This window comes from Mycetomoellerius zeteki, unplaced genomic scaffold (genome assembly GCF_001594055.1).
Source record: "Mycetomoellerius zeteki isolate Tzet28-1 unplaced genomic scaffold, Tzet1.0 scaffold917, whole genome shotgun sequence".
In the NCBI taxonomy this organism is placed as follows: Eukaryota; Metazoa; Arthropoda; class Insecta; order Hymenoptera; family Formicidae; genus Mycetomoellerius; species Mycetomoellerius zeteki.
In genome coordinates, this window is record NW_017257955.1 from 34,238 (window position 1) to 47,157 (window position 12,920).

A 12,920-nucleotide genomic window follows, 5' to 3' on the forward strand; every position below is an offset into this window, starting at 1 on the left:
TGCAGCTCTCTTTATCCCACCTGTTGCGGTCCTATTATTCGCGCTCTCTCTTCTTCCCGTTGCAGTCTCTTTTTCTTTTAAGATTTAATTTTATTAAATAGATATGATATTTTATCAAATATGACTTAGGAATTATATAATAATATTTTTTATTAATGTAATTAAAAAAAATGCGGTTTCTTATATACTAACTTGGAGTGAGAAAAAAGATAATAGGAAGGAATGATGGCAATGAATCATATTGAAGACTGAGTAATATGTATAATACATACATTTTATTTTTCATATAATGCAGCGTGTACAATATTATCTAGGGCGTAAGCTATTAGTTTACATTCTATAATGGAATTTTTATCATAAATTTTATGCAAAATATTTGCAGCATCGCATTGATTATTAATACAGTTTTGGCGTAAAAAAGTTATAAAATATTTAAATTTCTCACTAATACCGTGAGTATACTGACAAAGTTCAAAATATACATGTTCGACGCAATGTTCGAGTTCAAACATGAAAAGCATGGTTTTTGGCTTCATGTACAAGCACGTACCATTTAATGATATTTTTACATTATATTCATTACCAATTTTAACAAGTTCCACAATTAAATCTTGAATCGTTAGAGAGGAGGAAACAGTTGATTGCACTAATCGCTCAACATTTGCACGTCTCTCGATGAATGCCTTCCATGTAGTATGAGGCAAGATTATGCGATTTCCTCGATTATCGCCAATCACAATTTTTACATAGGACATAAGTCCCACGCTGATTCCAATGTCCAGATATTTATAAGCTGTAGATGTCAATGCGAATCTCCTTCTCAAAATATAAGGTGTATGACAAGATGTCAAAGATGTCGAAGATATATAAGAAGATGTGCTGTTAAAGAAAGAAGAATACAGGTAAGTAGAAAAATGTATAACATATACCAAAAGCGTATAAATAAAATTTTATGTAATTGAACATAAACTTACTGTACCTCACATGTTTCACCTCTCATTTGAATTAAGACGTAGTAATTCATCTTTTCGCTGTATATTTTCAAGAGCTTTTCAGTATTCGATTTCCTTTTGAGACTGATGTGGTAATGTTAGCTGGGCCCTTCTTTTAAACAGTGTTCCCTTCCACTTTTTTTTACATATCCCAAAAATAGAGGGGATTTTTTTTTCACTTTCAATCCTACATCAAACTATGCAGTAACACATGTCATAAGAATGCACTTCGATCATATCAAATATCTTTCTTTTTTTATCTATGGAATCGGCGCCGACAACAACAAATAAAGTCTGTCTGTTCTTTTCAAATATGCATTTGGGACAGAGCATTAAATGTGGAAATTTTACTTATCTTAACAACCGTAAAGACGAAATCACATTACTTTTCAAACATACTTCAAACTATATAATGACTCATATCATAAGAATGCATTCTGACGAACGTTTTTATCTATGGGTTCGACGCCAATAACAACAATAAAGTTTTATCTGTTTCCATGCTTTCTTTTCAAAAAATATTTCAGCTTATCTTTTCGACTGCGATAAAAAAATCATCCCTTCGGAAACATGTTAGAACACGTTAGAGCATACAACATACCAAAAAAATGATTCATCTTCCATATAAAGTATAAAACGAAAAGATTTTCTTTTTCGGGAACACATTTTGTCAGCAATAGAGCAATAGTTCAGAGTGACAATATGGATCAAACGGAGCATGAGTTGGTGGAGCAATCCGCTCAATTGAATACGCGAGAAGAATTTCTTGCATGGGAACAACGATGCAACGATTTCATCGAATCTCTGGAGGAACAGAGTCGTGTTAAACGTCCGTGATTATCAATTGGTATTAAACAATCGTTGATCGCTTGTATCGCGCGACTTGAAGATCTGAAAGATTCGGTGCGTGAACGTTTTGTGCAAGTGAGTGCCGGGTACAGCGCGGAACTTCGATGGCGTAAAATCGAAACGGCGTTCGAAAGCCGTATACTGACTAGTGTCATGATAAACTCCAGGCACATCGAGCCTCATCAATTCCTCGAAGAAGCGAGTGAAATTGTGCTGGAACGTGTGCGAGACGTTATGCAGACATAATAATATTAAATTAAACACTGTATTTAATGGTGAATTCGTATCGAGTGATAAACGTGCGAATAAAAATGTGAGCACGAGAAATTATGAACTCTTTCAAACGTTCGATCTAGAAGAATGGTACGCGTCGCGCGTCATCGAGCCTATTCTAACATCGTTGGAGGAATTTCAGGAGCGTGATAGCGGGTGGACGCTGTCACGTATCCTCAATTTGATTTTCAATGTGAACAAATACAATCCGTTGCACGCGGGATGCTATATCGAGTTACCGAGAGAAATTAAAATGAAGAGAGCGGTAATCAACGTACAATCCTTGAGCAACGCGTGTTTCGGTGGTTGCTGCTCTACACCCGGCTCAAAGAAATGCGCATCGAGAGTCATCATATCCTCACTATAATACTGTACTCCAAGATATTGTGTTCCCGATGACGCTGAGACAAATAAAAAGATTCGAAAATCAGAATAATATCTCCGTCAACGTGTACAGGAGGTGTATCGAGGAGCATAATAAAATTCTTCCATTGCGGCTCACCGATTCGAAGAGAGACAAGCACGCGAACCTCTTGTACGTGGAGGATACGTGGGATGATAATGCCAGGCATTTTGCATGGATCAAGGATCTATCACGCCTCGTAAGATCATAATTCAGAAAACATGAGCACAGAATATATTCCTGTGACAGGTTCGTATACATTCAAAAAAAATTTATAAATATTTTTAGAAACAATCTCTTTGTAAGAGAATTATAATAAAAATTTGTGTTATTTTTTTCCCTAGATGTTTGCACTATTTTGGCACAAGTGCAAAGTTGGAGCTCCACAGCGAAGACTGCGATAAAATGAACGAGTGTGCCATCCGACTGCCTAGCGAGAACGATAAGTGGCTGAGCTTCAGCAACCACTACAGGAAGGAGCGTGTCCCGTTCGTGATCTACGCCGACCTGGAGTGTACCCTAGAGAAGACGGATAGTGATACGGAAACATCAAGTTATACATACTAACATCATCAAGTATTTAGTATAGCGTATTTTATACCCGTTGCTCGTACGACGACTCGCTGTCGAAATATCGTTTTCGTCGCGGTAATGATTGCATTGCGTGGTTTGCCGAGGAACTCCGAAATCTAGTGCATAAAGTAAATACTATCCTATCTACTAATGTTCCCATGGCAGATTTCACGCGAGACGAGTGGCAAAAATTTAACAGCGTCACGCACTGCCATGTGTACGAAAAACCGTTCACGTCTGATGATACACGGGTACGCGATCATTGCCGCTTGATCGGGCGATTTAGAGGTCCCGCGCATTCGAATTACACTTGAATTACAAAGATTCGCACTGCATATCCGTAGTTTTCCATAATATATCGGGATACAACTCACATTTCATTATCAAAGAAATAGCCAGCGCATACGAAGGACGTGTAGACATACTTCCTATAACTAAAGAAAAATATATTTCCTTTAGAAAACATGTTGACAGTACTAAAAATGAGCAGAAGAAAATTTGTGTAAAATTTTATAGATTCTTATAAATTTCTCGCATCAAGTTTAGAAAAATTGGCGTCATCTCGATAAAGATAAATTAAAAATTACACGGTCAGAATTTCTTAATCTCAGCATGGAGAATTTCGATCTGCTCACGCGAAAAGGTATGTTTCCATACGAGTACATTGACTGCATCGAAAAGTTGGAGGAAACCGAATTACCATCGCGTGATTCTTTTTATAGTTCTTTAACGGATAACGCGGTATCTGAGAGCGATTACGCGCACGCCGTCAACGTGTGGCAGCGGTTCTCCATTCATACGCTCAGCGAATATAGTGACCTGTATCTAAAAACAGATGTCTTGTTGTTGGCCGATATATTCGAGAACTTTCGAGACAGTTGCGTCGCGAGTTACGGGTTCGACCCCGCGTACACTTTACAGGGCTTCACGTGAGATGCCATATTAAAACATATCGATATACAATTTGAACTGCTCACAGACATAGACATGGTCATGTTTGTCGAGCGCGGTATACGCAGGGGTCTAAGTCAGTATTCCAACAAGTACGCGCGGGTCAACAACAAGTACATGCAGTTGTGATCTTGAATCTGCAGTTGTATTCCTTGATGTAATTGAGGGCGAATAAAGTTTTACTCCGTTTGAGACTTTTATTAGAATGTGGACAATTAGTTTAAGGATAAAAGATTTTCTTTAATATTATTTGTTAATATTTGTACAAATTGAAGAGGGCGCGAACACGCCGAGTCATACGACGGCTACTCACGAACTCCCTTGTCAACAACCCGTTGCTAGGGACTCGTAGCCAAGGCAAATTTACATGGCTGTACTGCCGCGACGTGAATCTAATCACTTTTACAGTTCGGCCAATCCTGAGCTAGTGTGCGACTCGAACACGTGTTTTTGAAAAAGATACACAAAGTTTTAATTAAAGTGAATACAATCAAGATTAATCATACTTAAAATCAAAGATTAGAGATACCAAGATAAGTGATACTTAAAATACAATCGAAGAAAATACCATGAATAATGTAAGTACAATGTTTTGGTATTAAAATATTCATAAAAAGTTAACATATATACTAAAATTAACTAAACAACAAAGTAGCTAACCTAGCATCTTTTATACATAGATAAAATATACATTAATGATAAAGAGGAAACAAGAACCAAAAAAAAAACGACATATTAAACTTCAACTTGAACATCATGGTTATGATTAGGAAACGCTTTAATCCATAATTTTAAGCGATCAGGGGAGAGAATCGAATTGTAAGGTCTTGAAGTTATGCTGGAACCAGGAATGTCCTGTACCACATATCGGTTTTTATCCAAAACCTTTGTTACCCTAAAGGGACCTTTAAAATCGGGTTTCAATTTCTTACATTCTCCAGCTTTAATCGAAACATCCCTAATCATAACCAGATCACCTGGTTTATATGACATGGGTTTTCGATGATGCTTGTCATAATATAATTTATTGTAAGATTTAGTTTTTTCTGCGACATTCAGGGCTAACTCCCTATCTTTCTCTCCTTCTAAAGAAAAATCTATTTCAACATCAGCAATCTCATTCAAGAATTTTACCAAATCAGCATCAGTATTGTTGCGTTGATCATATCCTAAAAGTAATTTTGAGGGAGAAGATTTTAACGCCGAATGTCGAGTATTATTAAATACATATTGCACAGTTTCAAGGCATATTTCCCAGTCACGATTTTCGTTAACAAGTTTCTTTAAAGAAGATTTTAAAAAACGATTCGCTCTTTCAGCCAAACCATTGGCCCAAGGAGCAGCTACTGCAATTAGCCTATGCTTAATATTTCTTGAAGACAGAAATTCAGAAAATTCATGGGAAGTAAATGCTGTACCTCTATCAGATACAATTTTTTCTGGGAAACCAAGAATATGAAATAAAGATGTGAGATGCTTGATAACTTCCTTAGACGTGGTAGACTTTGTAGAAAAAAGCCAAACATAACGAGTAAAAGCATCAATAATTACCAAAATATGTTTTGAACCGTTGGAGGATTCACACAGTGGCCCAAAATGATCCATGTGTAAAATTCGAAAAGGCTCAGAAGGAGTATCAGTAATTTGCATCTCGCCTTCACTGGACTTAAAACCAGAATTCGAAGTCAAGCAAGTCACACATTTACTTATATGGTCATGGACCCGTTTGTGAAGAGAGGGAAACCAGTAATGAACACTGAGTCCCTGGACTGCTTTCTCGAGACCACAATGAGCAAGATCGTCATGGTATATTCTTATTACGTTATCAATCATTGATTCTGGAACAGCAAATCGTGGCAAATTAGAGTCTTTACGATAAACAAGACCTCGAATTAATTCAAATTTCGGATTATCAGAAAATTCTAACTGCTCAGCAATCTCCTTGATCCTCGGATCCTGTAATTGCTTTACCTCTAATTCTCTCTCGAGAGGCAAAGCCTCGACAAGAGCCGAAACTTCAGAGATTCTGCTGAGAGCGTCGACATGTGCCATTTTTTGTCCAGATCGATGCAAAATTTTAAATCTATAATTCTGTAATCTTAAGGTCCATCTAGCGAATCTAGGATTCAGATGTGCCTTATTAACAGCATATACTAAAGCATGGCAGTCCGTGACAATAGTGAACTCTAAACCATACAGGAATATATGGAAACGCTCTACTGCCTTAACCACAGCCAGCATTTCCAGCTCAAAGCTGTGATATCTTGCTTCAGCAGAATTCGTGGCCTGACTGTAGTATGCAATGGGAGCCAATTTTCCAGATTCCCGTTTCTGGAAAGGATAGCAGCTAAAGCCAAGGAACTTGCATCCGTATGTAATTCTGTCTCTGCATAGGGATCATATAAACGAAGAACCGGATAAGAGATTAATTCTTGTTTCAAGATTTGAAAAGCCTTCAAGCAATCATCATTGAAATTAAAAGAGACTGACTTTCGTAAAAGATTATGCAAAGGACGACCTTTAATAGCATAATCCCTTATGAATTTTCGAAAGAAATTTGCAAGACCCAGAAAACGTTGAAGTTGAGTGATATTTTTAGGTATCGGAAAGTCTCTAACAGCCTTAACATGACGATCACTTAAAGTAATCCCTGAGGGGGAAAGAATATATCCAAGATATTCAATTTTTTCTTTTAGAAAATGACACTTTTTATAATTAAGTTTAAATCTGTATTGTTTTAAAATCAAAAATACCTCTTTCAATGAAGACAAATTTTCCTCAACTGTACAAGATGGCACCAAGATATCATCAATATAAATCAATACTTTATCCTCGCGCAAAAGAGGTTGAAAAATTTGGATCATTCTCTTTTGGAATTCAGCCGGAGCCTCACAGTAACCAAAAGGTAATTTCGTGTACTCAAACTGACCATCAGGAGTCGCGAAAGCAAAATATTTAGAATGATCTGGATGAACATCTATTTGATGAAAACCATCTTTTAAGTCAAGTAAAGTAAAAACTTTCTTATTGCCAAGCCGAGAGAAACAATCCTCCATCAATGGAAAGGGATATTTTTGTTTTATGACACGATCATTCAACGGTCGTAAATCAATACACAATCGCATTGTACCATTTTTCTTAATCACAGGAACCACCCTTGCACAATAAGGAGAAATGCTCGGTTTAATAATTCCTCTTTGCAAGAGATCGTCCGTAATTTCCCGAATCTGCCTCCTTTCAGACCATGCAAAGCGTCGAGGAGAATAAGCATAAGTTGTGTTGTCTTTAAGAGACACAGTGATGGCATGACCATCTTCAATTGGAATAACAGAAGTATTTTCAACTTCACGAATTAAAGATACAAGTTTCTCATCGACTGATGGTCCGAAATCAGATTCGAAGATAGTCTCATTAGAATAGCCTGGTAAAACAGACTGACTATTATCATCCAAAGATGCAATTTCCGAAAATAATTGTATCTTTGAATTTTCGTTACCAAATGTTTCGCAAACAATTACAATTTTGTACATTTGTAAAAAATCACGTCCAAGAATAAGATCCACAAAAAGCTCATCGTCCTCCAGAACAAGAAAAGGAACTTTAAATGTTTTATTCGGAAAAATCGCGAGCTGAAAATCAAAAGTAAATTCTCCAAAAACTTTAATAATTGATTTATTTAAAGCTTTAAAAGAACGAGATGGAGCTTTTAACTGATTCAGAGGTTGATTAATCAAATTAGAAAAAATAGATGGTCGTATAAAAGATACAGCGCTGCCTGTATCAATAAGAGCATCCAATGAGCAATTTGTTTCATTTATAGCAGTCACCTTAACAATATTGTCGCTAATTCTATACGGCGATCCGATGTCGACAAAAGCTACCGTCGGTGAATGAGAAGACTGGGAAGACTGGATGGGCTGGAGAGACTGGAAAGACTGGGAGGTCTCAGAAGATTGTGACGAAGACGTCTCTTCAATCGAAGCAACCGCTGACGAATTACCAGATGAGTTTCCAGGGAAGTTCTGCTCCTTTTTCTTCAAACGAGAGCAATTGTCCCGGGTATGACCCTTTGTCCGACAATAAACACAAAATAGCTCCTTTGAAGAGTCGGAAGGTGGACTGGTTTTGCAAGTCGTTTCTTCTTTTTTGGGATAATCCTTGGAATTGACAGGCTTAACAGGAACAGGAGGGGTCTTTTTAGATGGATCACCAAAAGCCAAAGTAAGAGAGTGCATCTTATCCAAGAATTGATCGATAGTTTCTGCTTGGATCAAAGTAGCTGAAGCTCTTAAAGATGGACTTCCTATACCTGAGATCAGGAAATCAATACTTTGTTTTTCAGGCAAACGAATGTTCTGCAAAAGCTTCAATTTTTGCATGGCGTAATCCTGAAAAGACTCCTTTGAAAAATTCCATTTTCTACTTTCTACTTTTTGAAAGGTTACACGAAAAGGTATGTCTCTTTTGAACCTTTGAGAGATAGCTTGCTTTAAGTTGAACCAGGAATCATTAACAGTACCTGAATTAAGATCTAACCAATCTTTTGCAGACTTATTCAACTTGCTGGAAGCAGCTAGGAGAGTCACTTGATCGGAAACATCATGGATACGGGAAACGCGTTCAACTTTCTCAATCCAAATATCGATATTTTCGTCTTCCGAACCAGAAAAAGACGGGAGTTGGGATGCTAGCAGATTGACGGCTTGAGCGACTGGAACTGAAGCTAAAACAGGTCTCTGATTAAGAATCGCAGCACCAGAAGAGTCAGAAGAAGACACAATTTGCGGATTAGTGTTAGAAATCCGAGTAGCGGCGACCAAATTGGTAACTTGTTGCATTAAATCGCTTTGTTGCTTCATTAATTCAGTAAAGAAGCCAAACATCTGTTGCATTGAAGGATCAGCAACTAGAGGCGTAGACCTCGCAGAAGGGATAACACTTGCAGATTGTTGAGGTTGAACTGTAGCTCGAGTATTGCAGGAAGAAGTGCCATCAGGTAACATGATATCAAAATCACCCAGTGGACCATTTCGCTCCAAATGGGATATAATTTGGTGAATCAATTGTTCACAAGATGAGGCCGACACGAGTCCATAACTAAGAGCTTCATTCTTGAGTTCTTCAAAAAAGAGTTGGTCCAAGCGACTTCGATCCATAGTGACTGATATGGCGTGAAGCGACGAAAGACTGCTCCGTAACCGTCGTTCAGAAAAGTGTTGCCGTCTTTTGTTTACAGACCTTCAATTGATTTCTTCTTCAAGAAATCATTCAATGGCGAATAATACCGTAATTTCGAGTCAAGACTGCCAACAAATGATAATGTTAAGGCGTCGGACTCTTCAACACCAATGATGACTCCAAAAGAAAAAAAAATCGGAGGAAAATTAATCCGAAACTAATTGTAATATCCCACTTCTGAACTGTGAAATCTTGAATTTACAGTTGTATTCTTTGATGTAATTGAGGGCGAATAAAGATTTACTCCGTTTGAGACTTATATTAGAATGTGGACAATTAGTTTAAGGATAAAAGATTTCCTTTAATATTATTTGTAATATTAGTACAAATTTAAGACGGCGGCGCGAACAAGGGCGCGAACACGCCGAGTCATACGACGGCTACTCACGAACTCCCTTGTCAACAACCCGTTGCTAGGGACTCGTAGCCAAGGCAAATTTACATGGCTGTACTGCCGCGACATGAATCTAATCACTTTTACACAGTCGTATGACTCGTCGACGTACTTGATGTACTACGACGTTAACAACTTGCATGGTTGGGCAATGTGTCAACTGCCATATGCCGATTTTCGATGGGTCGACGACGTAGAGAATTTTAACGTTATGGATATCGCGTAAAGACCCGTCTACAATACAGTAGTAAGCTTGGTTTAAGAAGTAAAAATAGGTGTAATAGGTATAGATGTAGGCGTAGCGAAATAAATTTATTTTATTTCTTACTCTTACTTCAGTCCTTACATTTACGCTCAGCCTATCAGGGGGCATGTATTATGGAATTATAATAATTCGAAATAGATTTCGATCGAATGTATTCCCCGTAGAAATTTTCTTAAGAAAATACAACAGAAATCTAGGAAATAGTTAAATAATTCGACTGAAATCGAATCTATTTCGAATAATTCCATATATGTACGTAGTTGGATTGTCGGCCGGTGCTAACCTAGAACTAACCTACCCTAACCTACAAATACAATTTTTAATAAAAGAAGCAATTCTGTCACATAATTTCTTTCTAAAAATTGAACAATCTCTTGCTTGTTTCTCTTGTCATTAATATGAACATGGAAGACTTTGGAAAGGATTTGGAAGAGGATTTGGAAGTTACAGAATCTGAAGCATCAGAAGCGCAAATCGTCACATGGAGAACATTGATAGATCTAGTAAGAGAGAATCCTATATTGTATGAAAAACAACATAAAAGTTACAATAAAAAAAGTGATAAGTATCTAATATGGACTCATATTGGAGCCTTGTTGATACCACCAATGATTGGTAAGTACGATGGTAGATAACAATGAAAAATAAGATTAGAATTCTTGTATTTATTTCTGCCCTTGTAATATACTGTGTTTACAGGACCCGCTACAGAAAAGGAATTTTACCGTTTGCGACAGAAATTTGGAAAAGAACGCCGAAAAATTCTGCAGTCGCAAGCACGATCTGGTGCAGGTGGAAATGATACTGCATATAAGTCGAATTGGATATTATATAATGATTTAATGTTTCTTGTTGATTACATTCAACCTAGACAGTGAGTAATTATATAATGGTTGTATATTATATACAGATTATGTTTGAGTTTATGTTTAAGATTATCATATTTATGTAGAACAACATCAAACTATCAGCGTTCTAAACCTATACATAACAAGGTTTCGAATTTATTAAATTCATTAGCCTCACAGCGACTTATTTCAACACCACCATGTACATCATCACAAAGTAATTCTGTTTCGAATTCATTAGCCTCTCACAGCGAGTTATTATTTCAACACTACCATGTACATCATCACAAAGTAATTCTGTTTCGAATTCATTAGTCTCACAGCGACTTATTTCAACATCACCATGTACATCATCACAAAGTATGTAATTCTGTTTCGAATTCATTAGCCTCACAGCGAGTTATTTAAACACCACCATGTACATCATCACAAAGTAATTCTAATAACAGCTCAGATGTATTGAATATGTTTGAATTCTTTACAGGTAAACAATAATGAAATGGAATTGTTATTAAGTATACTGCAAGTGATAGTTATTGTGCATACTCATGTTCTATATTTATTCTGGTTTAGAATCTTCAAGTAAGGATGAAGAGATGTTCTCTAAAGTGAATTCTAAGGATTCATCAAGTACACTTGCTCTAAGCAATTTATCGATTTTGTCAGACAATGCTTCTGCAAGTGTATTGAAAGCTGCAGCCTCTAAAATTGTTCCCAAGAAACAAACACCACCACCAGATATTAAGAAGAGAAAACGTGGCTTAACTGATAAAGAAAATGCATTAATGCTACAATCTTCCAAGAATATTTCTTCGCTGGCCAATACATTGGAGACTGTGCTAAAGAATTCATCAAAGCAGCTGGCTGTATCTGAAGTGACTTCTGAAGTACAAACCATGATGCGGAATGTTTATTTAATAATGTATGAAAAATAAACTTATAAACCTACTTTGTGGTCACACCATATTCCAAATATTTGCTATGTACAAGTTCTTACTTTTTTAAATTTTATATGTGAAGCATTTAATAATGCTTGTAATAAATGTATGAATACGTTTAGTTAAGAAAATATTTGAAGCAGAAATATTAAAGAATATTAATTAAGACAAATCTTAACAGATATTCATTTTTAATTAAATTCCTTATTCCATGCTAATGAAAAATCAAGTAAACAGTGTTTATGTAATTTTATTAATAATAAAATAATACAGTACGAAAATCTGAAATATATTATCCTAGTCATATTAACTTTATATACCATATGTATGTGTATGGAAAATATATATTGCATATCAAATTTATGGCTGTACCGTAGATATATATTTAATTACACTTTCTTAGCTTTCTGTTTTTATATATCGCCTTCGCTTTTGATCTTCAATCGAATACATTTGTAAAGTGACAAGTGACAATTTGAAGTAAAAATATTAATAAATATTACTGGACAATTTGCAATATATACATTGTAAACCGTGTTATTTTATTAGAAACAATTTTAAGCCATTTTCAAGGATTGTTTAAATACACTACGCAAAAAAATTAAAGGATCACTTAGTCCATCCCTAAAAATAGGTAAAAATTCAGAAGAGTGTAACTTCGTAAAAAATAATCATAACGAAATTTTTAAAAAAGAATTTTAAAGCATGAAATCTCTACTTTCGAAATCGGTAATTGATATTTCGATTTGATTAATTTTTTACGTAGCTATACGAACAGAAATGGGTATCCGTCAAATCTGAAAATTTTGTACAAATTTTACAAAAGTCTATGGCATGAACTAAAAATCGCACACAAATACGATTTTAAACAGTCGAAAGAGTGAATCTTTACCTTCAATTTGCTTTTTTATTGAGCGTTGTACGATTTTTTTTCGACGAGTTATTCGACATTGAAGCAAAAATGCCCCTTATTGAATGTCGAATAACTCGTCGAAAAAAAATCGTACAACGCTCAATAAAAAAGCAAATTGAAGGTAAAGATTCACTCTTTCGACTGTTTAAAATCGTATTTGTGTGCGATTTTTAGTTCATGCCATAGACTTTTGTAAAATTTGTACAAAATTTTCAGATTTGACGGATATCTACTTCTGTTTGTATAACTCCGTTAAAATCAGTCATATCGAAATATCGATTAC

At 35.9% G+C, this 12,920-nt stretch overlaps 2 protein-coding genes across 2 annotated transcripts; both read left to right on the forward strand.

Annotated features, from left to right (window-relative positions):
* Positions 1-10,025: 10,025 nt before the first annotated feature.
* Positions 10,026-11,154, forward strand: LOC108730435 (uncharacterized). The gene is made up of 4 exons (XM_018460137.1): positions 10,026-10,553; positions 10,638-10,812; positions 10,891-11,003; positions 11,102-11,154. Exons 1-4 carry the CDS (start codon positions 10,337-10,339, stop codon positions 11,152-11,154), a joined length of 558 nt encoding a protein of 185 aa, XP_018315639.1. The 5' UTR covers positions 10,026-10,336.
* LOC108730436 (uncharacterized) lies at positions 11,129-11,694 on the forward strand (the record flags this gene model as incomplete). The annotated part of the gene is made up of 2 exons (XM_018460138.1): positions 11,129-11,270; positions 11,360-11,694. Coding segments are annotated over exons 1-2 (354 nt in total), but the record flags the coding sequence as incomplete, so codon positions are not given.
* Between the last annotated feature and the right edge of the window lie 1,226 nt (positions 11,695-12,920).

Coding starts and splice junctions, on each gene's coding strand:
- LOC108730435 (XM_018460137.1), top strand. CDS start 10,337: ATGAACATGGAAGACTTTGGAAAGGATTTGGAAGAGGATTTGGAAGTT. Junction 10,554..10,637: donor GTTGATACCACCAATGATTG/GTAAGTACGATG, acceptor CTGTGTTTACAG/GACCCGCTACAGAAAAGGAA. Junction 11,004..11,101: donor ACCATGTACATCATCACAAA/GTAATTCTGTTT, acceptor CGAATTCATTAG/TCTCACAGCGACTTATTTCA.